Source organism: Microcaecilia unicolor, chromosome 10 (assembly GCF_901765095.1).
Source record: "Microcaecilia unicolor chromosome 10, aMicUni1.1, whole genome shotgun sequence".
NCBI classification, from domain to species: Eukaryota; Metazoa; Chordata; class Amphibia; order Gymnophiona; family Siphonopidae; genus Microcaecilia; species Microcaecilia unicolor.
This window is the reverse complement of record NC_044040.1, coordinates 210,057,342-210,070,345: the sequence shown is the minus strand read 5'-3', so window position 1 is coordinate 210,070,345 and position 13,004 is coordinate 210,057,342. Positions and strand designations below refer to the sequence as shown.

The 13,004-nt window shown below is 43.2% G+C and overlaps 1 protein-coding gene across 1 annotated transcript in view; it reads right to left on the bottom strand.

Moving 5' to 3' along the window:
* LOC115478402 (probable cation-transporting ATPase 13A4) overlaps nt 1–13,004 on the bottom strand; it is an 84,725-nt gene that overhangs the window by 44,196 nt on the left and 27,525 nt on the right. The window contains exons 7-10 of the mRNA XM_030215703.1: nt 7,962–8,096; nt 5,051–5,123; nt 3,091–3,222; nt 816–986 (exon numbers count right to left, since the gene is read on the bottom strand). Coding sequence (XP_030071563.1) covers nt 816–986; nt 3,091–3,222; nt 5,051–5,123; nt 7,962–8,096 — 511 coding nt within the window. The remainder of the gene's footprint in view (nt 1–815; nt 987–3,090; nt 3,223–5,050; nt 5,124–7,961; nt 8,097–13,004) is intronic.

Below are 13,004 nucleotides of genomic sequence, written 5' to 3'. Positions count from 1 at the left end.
AGGGCTTGTGCGTTATACGCAATATGGCCAGAGTCACTATGCTCACATTAGCCCTCTCTTCAAGTCACTTCACTGGCTCCCCCCTGTTTACTAAGCCACACAACAATGCTGACACAGTCCGTTCAAAGTGAAAGGGCTCAGCAGCTCCTAACGTGGCTTAGTAAACAGGGGGGTAAATGTTAAAGATTAAATAAAGGCAGAAATAACACGGAGATTTTGGGCCACTGATGAAGTTGATATCTGTTGAGCACAAAAGATTTGATGTATTAAATGCTAACATTGTATTATATCTCTGGTGTTTGAATTCCACTGCTGTTAAGTGTGTATATTTTTGATACTGTTTCAGGTTAGTTCTATTATTAGGTTTCAATTTACTGTTTTCAAGTTTACTTCATTTATTGTATTTATGTTTATTCTTGGTTATTTTACGATTGTTATGCTGTTAACAAAATTGTAAGTTTTATGTTAAACTGTACCTGCTTTACACCGCCTTGAGTGAATCTCTTCATAATGGTGGTTAATAAATCCCAATAAATAAATAAATAAATAAATAAATAAAATAGAATAAATAAATATTGTGTGCAAGAGAATTGTTGAGGTCTTTTCCTCCATGTTTTTAGAACTGGTGCAGCACTTGTTTTGTATAGCATTTTCTTACCTAGACAACCTATACGCAGTTACCTGTATTTATTTTATACATTTATTTGAGGTAGCTTGTAAACCAGCAATAGCTCCTAAAGGCTTACAATACCTCCTACACAAAACTTTATACTAGCATTAGTTGAAAAATAGAAGCCCAGACTAAACACACTAACCAGTTCGCAGTACGACAGCTTTCACTGGACCCTGTTCGCTTGACTTGGTTTGTATGACTTCAGTTCCACAGAACAGGACGTGTCTTTTGTAGTCTTCCCCACTGTGCATCTTCCAGGGCATAAAAAGATCCACGTTTGGAAGGGGCGTCTTGATCACTGGGATGCTCTCACCTTAAGAAAGTAATTTTATAGCTGTCAGCGAATATCATAGGCTTTTAGAGTCCCATCGATTTGTCAGTCGTCCAATCTATAATCTAGAGTTCACTAATTGCTTCTTCAGCTGGTTGATATCTTCAATTATACTGAAGATAATTATCTGCATTATAATCATAAACAGTGATTTATCTTGAGGTAGCTAAGTCAGAAAACAAATGCTGAGGCTTTGGCCCAATTCACATGCTTTCTCACTGATATAGCTACTTAATTTTTGCTGATTCTGCCATTTTACCAGTGTATGAATTGAGAAATTACTCCTGAGTGATTTAAATGCAGAACTCAGTAAGGGGTCCTTTTACAAAGCCGCGGTAAAAAGTGGCCTGCGGTAGTGTGGGCGTTTCTTTTAGGTGCGTACTGGTCCATTTATTACTGTGGCTGGGAAAGAAGGCTATTTTTTAATGGTGGTAGTGCCGATAGGGTGCGTGCTACCTGCGCATTAACCGCCCCGTGTCTTTGTAAAAGGGTTCCTATGTTCCCTAAGAATTTCTTCTTTAATTTTCAGTCCGAACAGCAGCGTCTCCTCCTTATCAGAAAAATTAAGGGCCCTGTTTTATTATTATTATTTGTTACATTTGTATCTCATATTTTCCCACCTTTTTGCAGGCTCAATGTGGCTTACATATAACCGTTAATGGCGTTAGCCGATTCCGGTCTGAACAAAATACATGGTGTGAATGAATACAAATTGATATTGTGGTGGACTGAGGTACATGTATGGTAGGAAACGGTTGGGGGGGAACTTAGAGAGGGAAAGGGGGAAGAAGAGTCAGGTAATGTCCGTTACAGTCTTTGTTTGCATTGTGTCGCAAGTGTTCAGGTATTTTTATGTTGGGTCGGTGGGGTATGCTCTTCTGAACAGCTCTGTCTTTACTGCTTTCCGAAAATTTAGGTGGTCGAGCATAGTTTTTACTGCTTTTGGCAATGCGTTCCATAGTTGTGCGCTTAGGTAGGAAAAGCTGGTTGCATAGGTGGATTTGTATTTGAGTCCTTTGCTGCTTGGGTAGTGGAGGTTTAGGTATGATCGTGCAGATTTTGTGGTGTTTCTGGTTGGCAGGTCGATGAGGTCTGTCATGTATCCCGATACCTCGCCGTAAATAATTTTATGAACAATCGTGCAGATTTTGAAAGTGATACGTTCTTTGATTTGTAGCCAATGCAATTTTTCTCGGAGTGGTTTGGCGCTGTCAATACGTGTTTTTCCAAATACAAGCCTGGCTGCTGTGTTTTTGGCATTTTACTAAGGTGCACTAGTGTTTTTAGGGAGTGCTAAATGCTAGAGACATCCCTATATTCCTATTACAGCAGCTTAGCAAACAGGGCCCTGATTTGACCCACAGGGCAGTGAAGGGAAAGTAGAATTTTAGGGGTCAATATTCAATTTGCAGTGGTCAGCAGCTGGTTAGCCCCAGGTATTCGTCACCAGGCTGTTTCCTGGTACTGATATTTATTTATTTATTGTATTTGTACCCCTCATTTTCCCACCTTTTTGCAGGCTCAATGTGGCTTCCAGAGTATAGATATGGTGTGGCTGTTGAAAGTTATCTGATATGCTGGTATCTGGATATTGTAGTATCTGGGCACATTAGAATTACTATTTATGTGATCGCGCCTGTCCACCACTGAATACTGACCCGAACAACTTCCCGTTCCACCTGCGCTCCACTCCGAACCACCCCAGTACTATTGGGGTGATGTAATCTGATATTCAGTACCACTATCTGATTATTTGTGTCAAGCAACTGTTACATAAAGTGTAGAGTTTAAAATGGGCCTCCAGGATTCAAGAAAACGCTGGACAATACACTGTCAACTCCCCTTCTGTGCCTTATAAGCACCAAAGTCATTAGGTGCCTCTGAATCAAAGGGGATAGTTGAGCCTGCTATAAGCTGTTGGTCATCATTTTCTTGGACTTCAATAAATTGCTTTATTCATTTTCATTTTTACCAGTCCAATATTTAAAACTGGATTCAGGAAACAGCTGCATTTTCGATCCCCCTCAGCAGGAGGTGGAGCTGTCCTAAAGTTTCAGGTTTCATACAGACCGCTAGTGGTCAATACCTGTTAACATGCTCTCGTTCACAATACAGCCTCCACCGAGCAGGATGGCATCGCATGGCAAAAACTGCTTCTTCCCAGTCAAAATGATTACGTCTCCTGGGACCAAGTAACGAGATTCCAACTCACGATACTCTGCAAGAAAGTTTGGAAATGTACAACATCTGCAGGCTTTGACAATTATTAGCAACATTTCCAAGTACATATAATTTTAGATGAGATTATTCTTATATATTTTTGTCTTGAGCAGCTCATTTACATGCATTTTAGTAACAGAAAAAAAAATTGTCGACTGCTCCCAAGTTACGATTCCAACTGACCTGACTTTTGTTTAATCATGCCTGATAAAGGTATGCATTTGCTCACAAATTTTAAATGATAGCTTGAGACAGTACCAGAAATAATTTTTTGACAGCACCAAGTTATGGTTCCAACGAAGCCAACTATTATTTTGATGGTGCATGATAAATATATGTACATTTTTGTGTGGATACCTCACCAAAAATCAAATCAACCCACAAGAGTACAATCCAAAAACTGGAAGAGAAAAGGCCTCAGTGCCCCACCTCCATCCTGTATTTAACTTTTGGAGATGACAGGATTTTAACAGGGTCAATACAGTACACAAGCATTTTAAAAAAAAACCCTTAGAAAACAAATTGTTAAAACTCAGTTTACAAGTGAAGTGTGGATACCTACACGTTGAGCACACTGATGCCAGATTATGCTAGCTTTCTATTACGAAACCTAAACACCTTTGTTCCGTAATACAACAAGCTCTTACTGCGTGGCTGGAGGTAATGGCTCCCACGCTAACCCAGGAGTAACCGGGCATTGCGTGATGCTGCCCGATTACTGCCGGGCAGTGCGTTTGTTTCTAGCAAGGTGCTGGTACTAAAATGCTAGGCCACCCTTCAAGGGTGGAGTGATCACTGAGGAACCCACCCCACACCCAGTCATAGAATCTATGACAAGGCAGAATTGGTGTGTAGAGCCTGAGCTCTTTCATTAAAACTTGGGGATCATAGGTCAATTTTACCAGACAATGGAAAAGGTGCCAGTACTCAGTACTCCCAAGTACCCCCTCAAAAAAAAACCCTACCGATGGGTAACTCCCCCCATGGAAATATTTTAAAAATATTTCTACTAGTGTTGCACACTGGGGGTGGAACTACCGCTGGCACTTGTGTTGAGATGGCGGCAGGGCCGCTGAGAGACTAGGCCAGGCCCGCTGTTGCCACCCCCCGTCGCTCCCCCCGCCACTGAATCCGCGGTCTCACCTGCCTGCCTCCACGGCTCCGGGCCCCCTGCATTCAGGGCGGCAGTCACAGATCGCCTCTCTTCTGGCCTTCCCTCCCTGTGTCCCGCCCTCGTCTGATGTAACTTCCGGTTTCCACGAGGACAGGACACAGGGAGGGAAGGCCTGAAGAGAGGCGATCTGTGACTGCTGCTTCGAATGCAGGGGGCCCGGAGCCGAGGAGGCAGGCAGGTGAGACTGCGAACTGCAGCGCCAGTGGCCTGACCCTGGCGCTGGGCCCCCCTTGAAGGCCCGGGGAATTTTGTCACCCCTGCTCCCCCTCTCGGCGGCCTGGCCGGCAGTAGTTCCAGGTTGCCTCATGGCATGCCCGTTGCTGTATGGCAACCCCTTAGTAAAAGGGCCCCTTAATCTTGGCGATACGTCGTCTTCCTGATCGCAATAACTTTCGTTTTCTCCTTACCGATATACTATCATTTTGCTTGGTCCCTGTTATTGTGAACTACTTCGATATTTGTTCTGATTTTTATTTATTACCATTTTTGTACTTGTTTTTCTTGATTATTTTTCTGATTTCTTTCAAGTAAAACACTTGTTTTTGGTTTTAAAATTGCACAAATAAAAAAACTGGGGAAAAACATACAAGGACAGACCAAACGTCCATCAAGCCTGCCATCCCTCTCTGACAGCGGCCAGTCCATAGCTCACCTCCATTTTTTCTGCACACGGTGACCTTGATGCTGTTGTTGGACTCCACGAGTTTGTGCAGTTTTACAGATTCCTATAGAAATAAACGCATTGCAGATTAATCCATTACTAGGCAGCATTCCTTTATGCCTTTATCTCAATCTAAATAGCATTTTTATTTATTTATTTGTTGCATTTGTATCCCACATTTTCCCACCTATTTGCAGGCTCAATGTGGCTTACATTGTTCCGTCATGGCGATCGCCATTTCCGGAGTGAGAGATACAAGTGGTATTACATTAGAGATCATGATTGGCACAGTAGATTAAACAGTCAAGTATAAAGAGTTCATATTCGGAATTAGAGATAGAGTGGTGTTGTGTTAAAGTTCATTCGTGGTAGAGTAGACTTTGGTAGTCAAGTATAGAGAGTTGGGTTTTATCTAGTTCGGCTTGAGTTTCATTGTCTGGTAGTTAGGCTGTATCGTTGTGGTATGTCTTTTTGAACAGGCTGGTCTTCAGTGATCTCCGAAAGTTAGTCAGATTGCGGATTTTTCTCACAGCAAGTGGGAAGGCATTCCATAGCTGCGTGCTTATGTAGGGGAAGCTGGAAGCATGTGCTAATTTATATTTTAGCCCTTTGCAGCTAGGATAGTGGAGATTCAGGAATGTGCGTGTGCTGATCTTTTAGTGTTCCTGGGTGGTAAGTCTATGAGGTCGGACGTGTAGACTGGGGCCTCTCCATAAATGATTTTATGGACCAGAGTGCAGACCTTGAACGTAATATGTTCTTTTAGTGAGAACCAGTGTAATTTTTCTTTTAGATTTTAATGGCAATAAAATGTGAATCCCCAGTCATTTCTGAACTAATGAAAAAGAAATTCCTTCACAAATATTTCCTGAGAGTGTAGGTCTGTCATCACATCCACCTAATTCTTATCTTTATTATGATGCTTGTGTCTATTTTCTCTTCTGTGTATGCTATTTTTATGTTCCCAATTTTTACGTTTATTGTCTCTTCTATATAATTCAGAAGTCTACAAAAAATGTTGTATGATTAAAGTGTGGTAAAATTATGCAGTTATCATGTCTAAATATTAAGCATGTATGTATCTAGTTAGGTAGGATCCTATAAAGGGACATAGGTGTCCATGTTCCTTTATACAATAGACTTTTACCAGGCATCCAGTTATAGAATCATCCACTATGTGCTTATTAACTGCAGTTCAGAAAACACAGATGCACTTATCGTTATCTAATGAGCTGGTGTTAAATGTTTTGCATTTTCTGCTGCACGATTACTTAACGTTCGGTGAGTTACTAAGCATTAGGTGCCAGGCACAATCCACACACTTCCCCAGCCCATTCCTTATAACACAGATGTCAAGGTCTGCCGGAAGCCTGGATTATCTAGTGCTGGTCATAAGCCTCCCTGTCTGTAGGAGGAGCTGTGTCCCTATCCCTTGTGTTCCCTCCTGTTTCTAGTCCTGCCTGTCTCCCTGTGTCTTGTCTGATTGGCTCTTGCTGGGCTCAGCCCAAAGTGCATGGGTTTAAATGGTCTGCTTCCAGTTTGGACCAGCATCGGGTCATTAACTGTGATATTTGTGTTAATGCCACTAAGATTTACACTACCAGATTGTTATAGGTCCATAAACCCAACTGATATTCTACTTTATTGTTCAAAATTTAAGTGTACTCATCTGTGATTTTCTGCTGCAAATCATCTTGGGGGACCTCTCTCCGATATGAATTTTGTTTCACTACATGCCATTTCAAGAAAAGCCCCTTTACTGAGTCAGATCCATCCTTCCAGTTTCAAAACTTTCACAGATCTTGATGACCACTGGACCACTGATGAAAATAATGGTAGGCCCTTTTGGAGGATGGGGGGTCTCTTTGTAGGGGGGGGGGCTTTCATTGGGGGTAGAGGGCCTTGATCAGGGGAGTTGGGATGTGATTGGGTTTGGGGGCTTGGATCATAGGGTTATATGATGTGTTGAGAGGAATGCTTGATTGGGGATGTGAGGGGAGGGGTTAGATCAGGGGAGTGGGTGCTTACTAGCAGAATTAGAAAAGTTTCAAAGAAGGGCAACCAAAATGATTAAGGGGATGGAATTCCTCTCAGATGTGGAAAGGCTTAAGTGGATAAGACTCTTCAGCTTGGAAAAGAGACGGCTGAGGGGGAATACGACAGAGGTCTGCAAAATCCTGAGTGGTAAATGTGAATTGATTGTTTATTCTTTCAAAATACTACGACTAGAGGATACTCAATGAAGTTACATGGTAATATTTTTAAGATTAATAGAAGGAAATATTTTTTCACTCATCGAATAGTTAAGCTCTGAAACTCAGTACCAGAAGATGTGGTAACAGCAGTTAGCATATCTGGGTTTAAAAAAGGTGTGGACGAGTTCCTGGATGAAAAGTGCATAGTCTATTGTTGAGATAGAAATGGGGAAAGCCACAGCTGTCCCTAGGATTGGTAGCATGGAATGCTGCTACTCTTTGGGATTTTGGAATTTGGCTACTCTTTGGGGTTCTGGAATCTTGCTACCATTTGGGTTTGGCCACTATTGGAAGCAGAATACCGGGCTAGATGGACCATCAGTCTGCCCCAATATGGCTATTCTTATGTTCTTATGATTGGGAGGGGGAAGCTCCTATAAGATGCAGCCCAGGAGCATTGGGCCATGGCTTTGAGGCCAGATGTTCCTGTTTCCTGGAATAACGCTGCTTGCAACATTTGCTCTCAGCAGTGTTATTCATTAACCAGTGGGACCATCATACTGCAGATTGCCGACTCCTGTGGTAAATCAAGATGCGGGAAAAGCTCACCTTGTACCACACCTTGATAACTTCCTCCCTTAATCATCTGTATAAATAGAAATAAAGTTCTTTAAAAAGTATTTTCAGCAGATGCATTTGTCACTTACCTTTCTGAGATCATGGACCGTAAATATGATTGAAACAAGGCTCATAATTATGATAGCGATGGAATATGCAATATAGCCCACAGCCAACCAAAGAGCTAAACTGCAGGCTTCAAATGCATAGAAAGGGCTTAAAACCTGAGCAAAAAAAAAAATCAATCAATAAAATAAAACAGGTCATTATTACTTGTTTAAAACTGAGGACTATAGTTACTAACATGGGAGACTGATGGTCCATCTACCCGCGGGAGGTGGTGGCGATGAAAACAGTAACGGAATTCAAACATGCATGGGATGTGCATAAAGGAATCCTGTGCAGAAGGAATGGATCCTCAGAAGCTTAGCTACAATTGGGTGGCAGAGCAGGTGGGGGGAAGAGGGGTTGGTGGTTGGGAGGCGAGGATAGGGGAGGGCAGACTTTTATACGGTCTGTGCCGGAGCCGGTGATGGAAGGCGGGACAGGTGGTTGGGAGGCAGGAAAAACTGCTGGGCAGACTTATACGGTCTGTGCCCTGAGAAAGACAGGTACAAATCAAGGGAAGGTATACACATGAGTTTATCTTGGGCAGACTGGATGGACCGTGCAGGTCTTTTTCTGCCATCATCTACTATGTTACTATGTTAAGAAGTGTTATTTTACTGTTAACCCCAGTTATTAGTAACTACTTCTCATTGTATGAAATAGGACGTCCGCTAAAGCAGCACACGTTAGTGGTAAAACAACAGACCTTTACAGTAGCCCATGTTAGTAAATACGCCCCTGAGTGCTGAGTTCAGATCACTTTATATAAGTCATACAATATACAGCGGAATTTTACAGTTTCATGAAAGTGTCTTGTAAAAATATCTGGAATGTCAGATGACAATAACGCATGAGGTATTGGTATGTGGTAATCAATTCATACAAACGTACAATTTATACGCACACGATTTATCTAGCCAAACACGCCAAAAGAAATAAGAAAACAATTGATCAGAGTTTATAGATATAAACTTGCATAAAATCCTGAATGAAGCGGTTAACAAAAAACATATATAATATAAGCAATCTAATATAATAATTTGCTATGTGAACATTCTAAAGTGTCTACCTGGGATCATAACCACCTGCTGACGTCACTGGCCAGCAGTAGAACCCTGCTTGCCTGACGTCAGCAGGGGGTTACGATCCCAGTGAGAGACGCACGTTGAAGAACAGCTGCAGCGGGCAGAGACGTCCCTACGTGCACATCGCCCCCCCCCCTCCAAAATCGCCAACCCCCCTCTGCTACCCTCCCCTCCCCCCCTCTTACCGGGGTCCCGGCGGCAGCAGTGAAGAGCCTCGTGAGTCTGCTGCCTTCCCTTCTCTTCGCTCTCAGCTCTGACTCTGGTCCCGCCCTTGCGGAAACAGGAAATGAGGGCGGGACCAGAGTCAGAGCTGAGAGCGAAGAGAAGGGAAGGCAGCAGACTTGTGAGGCTCTTCACTGCTGCTGCCGGGACCCCGGTAAGAGGGGGGGAGGGGAAGGTAGCAGAGGGGGGTTGGTGATTTTGGAGAGGGGGGCGACGTGCACGTAGGGGGATGGGCGGGGCCAGTGTCGGGGAGGGGAGGGCCGTGGGTGGAGGCATCACAAGGATGTGTCTGTGAGACAGAGAGGAGGGGGGACTGGAACTCGGGGAAGGGACAGAGGGAAGGAGAGAGAGGGAGGGAGAGAGGGAGGGCCTGGAAATCAGAAGGGAAGAAAGGGGGCTGTGGGACTTGGAGGGGACAGAGGGAGAGAGCGAGGGAGGGAAAGAGGGATAACCTTGCTAGCGCCCGTTTCATTTCATACCGAAACGGGCCTTTTTTACTAGTCTAAAATAATGCAATATCAAACCTAATATCAAGAAAACAAGGCAGCAAACCTCTAACCATTTGTCCTCAGATCTCCTGCCCATCAAGTATATGCCAGTGCTTGAGGAGTTTCGAGCAAGACCCCGATTTACATATACGCAGGGGCGTAATATAGGAGAGATTTTTTCCCATTATAAGGGTATGGAGGTGAAAACCAATGAAGAGTTACCTGCAGGGCACACGATTTGTGGTGAGTGTATATACTGCAGGTATGCATTGCAGACGAGTCAGGTTGAGATACCACATTCTGGTGGGTGTATGTTCAGATTACGCTCAAGAACTGACTGCAACACTAAACAATGTGCATACGGTATTCGCTGTCCATGTGGTCTGTGGTATGTAGGTCATACCATTAGAAAGATTAAAAATAGAATGGCACAACATCTGAGCAATATTCGCCTGAGTAAACATGAGGCTCCGTTAGTATCTCACTGGGGCATGGCAGGTCATTTGCTCCAGGATTTGCGGTTTGTGGTACTATTCAGGGTCCAGAATAATAGTGGGGGGGGGGGGGGGGGTAATGTGTTGTTGAGGCTCCTACGTCTGGAGCAACGATCAATTTTCATGTGGAACACCATTGTGCCAGCAGGCTTGAACAGGGAAGTAGAGTGGTTGGCTGTTTAAAATGAGGGGTGGGGTTAAGGAGATTTAAAAACAGCGGGGTATGTCCAGTAATCCACACGCATGCGCTGGCCTTTTTTCGCTGGAGGATGAATGCAAGTGGACGTTGTAGGTCCCACCATCGTGGCATCCATGAGTAGTGAACATCGTGTAAATGTGAGTAATAAGAATTATGTATAATTGTAATGTGGATAGAAGCCTGTAAGATCTACAACACGCTGTATTGCATTATTTTATTTAGGAACCCGACTCCTGATGACGCTCAAGTAGCGAAACACAGACTGTGTAGGGTCTGGTTAATTTGCAAGCGGTGATAGCGGTGGATTGATCGCATATTGACTTTGAGTGGTTTGGAAGATGTGTATTTTTAACTACCAAGCACCATATGAACAACAGAACTCCATGTTGTCTACGTCTTGAGTGGTTTGAACCTCAGGATCTAAAATACGGACATGACAGTATTTTGATTTCATGCTAGTGATGTGGGGATAATCCCACTGATTAAAACTGTGAGGAAGTGTTGATGATGCCGGATTGTTCATAGGTGATAGAAGGTAGATAGTGATTAGTTGTATTAGTCAGAGATTTGAGTTGTGAGGATATGTGTATGGGTGTGCATGAGTATGTGTGGTTGATCTGAGGCGATTATAGTATTGCAGATGTATTGGTTATGTGAATTAATTTGGAAAATAAAGTACAGCATTTATTATAACTGTTTTGACTTGCATATTGTCACACTGGTGAGGAAAAGTGAGCCCTTGGGCCACTACCAAGGAGAGGCAGCGGCAGGCAAATCACCCAAACAGGAGGCAAGGCAGACCACAGACAGACGGGCACAGGCCGGACTGGAGCAGCTGGATTGGAACAGAAGCACTAAGCCAAAGCAGGAGAATAGTCCATGAATTAAACAGAGTCTTACCGGCAGGCAGCAAGGCAGAAGGGAAACCAGGAACCCAACAGAGTCTATAGGCCGGCGGCATCAGTAGTAAACCAGGAATCCAGCAGGGACTTGGGCAGGCAGCAGACAGTAGAATAAACCAGGAAATAAGCAGAGTCTTGGGCAGGCAGCAAACAGTAGAATAAACCAGGAAACAAGCAGAGTCTGGGCAGGCAGCAAACAGTAGAATAAACCAGGAAACAAGCAGAGTCTTGGGCAGGCAGCATAAAGTAGAATAAACCTGGAAACAAGCAGAGTCTTGGACAGGCAGCAGAACGTAGCATAAGCCAGGAAACCAGCAGGGTCAAAGACAGGCAAAGCAAGCTTTCAGGGCAGGAACCGCAACAGATCAACAAGGACAAGAACACAACTGAAGACCTCTGTTGCCAAGGCAAAGTAGAAAGTTTCTAGGTGGTTAATAAAGGCAACATACAAGTTCACCAGGTAAGGGTGCTGCTTAGTTCCAAAAATCCCAAGCCAGTCTGGAAAGCTGGAAAATCCGGACCGACATGACTTCTGGAACATGGGAAACAGTAAACAGACAGTCCATCGCATGCCACCAGGTCTAAACACCAGGTAGCAAGATGCATGAGAGCCTGAAACATGGGCACAATCGTGACACATATGCATATTCATTGGGGAAATCCTGAAAACCCAACCGGATTGCGGCCCTCGAAGACCGAGGTTGGACAACCCTGATCTAGACTAAAACTTTTTCGTGACAATAAACTATTGCACGCTCAATCTGGTTGTTGCATTGTTTCAGTCAGTGTGTTAATTGCTTTTTTTCTTGTTGGAATGCATGAGCAGTGGGTGCAACAAACAGGTCAAGGCACTAGGAGTGGGGCAAAGTGACACAATGAGCGGCGTGAAGACCTAATAGCAGAGTCCCAGCTAGGAAGAATTGCTTCTCCCATTGACTTTATTGATAGGAAATACTAAAAACGATGAAAAGAGATAAACAACACAACTTTGCAACCAAAATGAAATGAAACAAATGAAATGACAGGGTGAAATGAAATGAAACAAACCAAAGTGAACATTTTTTGCACGAGCTAACTGTGTAGATCCATGGGAATATTATAGGCATTTACACGGTTAACGCATGCTAATTTGAAGCATGCATAAAAATGCTAGTGCACCTTTGTAAACAGGGCCCTGAGACTGAAATTGTTATTGCTGTGATTTATGTTGTTGTTTTGTTTATTTTTATATTGCAAAACCATTTTTATGTAAGTAGTATATTGAGTTAATAAATCAAACCAAATACTGTTTTTGCTTTTGCAGGCAGAGAGCTTCGGCTTAAAGCCATTCACTGTTAAAACCAACTATTCCAGTTTCATTCTTCTTTGTGTTTTGAAAATGATTTTACTTGTGTTTCGTAACAATGAAAACAGACACTTAATAGAAACTTTGAAAGACAAGACACATAAAAATCTGTAAAGAAGTATTAATGCCTCAGGCAATTGTTTAATAACCTAATTTTCAAGTGAAAATCGACTTCCTTTTCCAAGCATATGTGGAACCGGGTCTCATAAAGGCAAGAGGATGTAAGCCAGGCATAGAACTCAACAGAATTTACAAAGCAACGGCATACTATGGCCTTAGTGTCACCTAG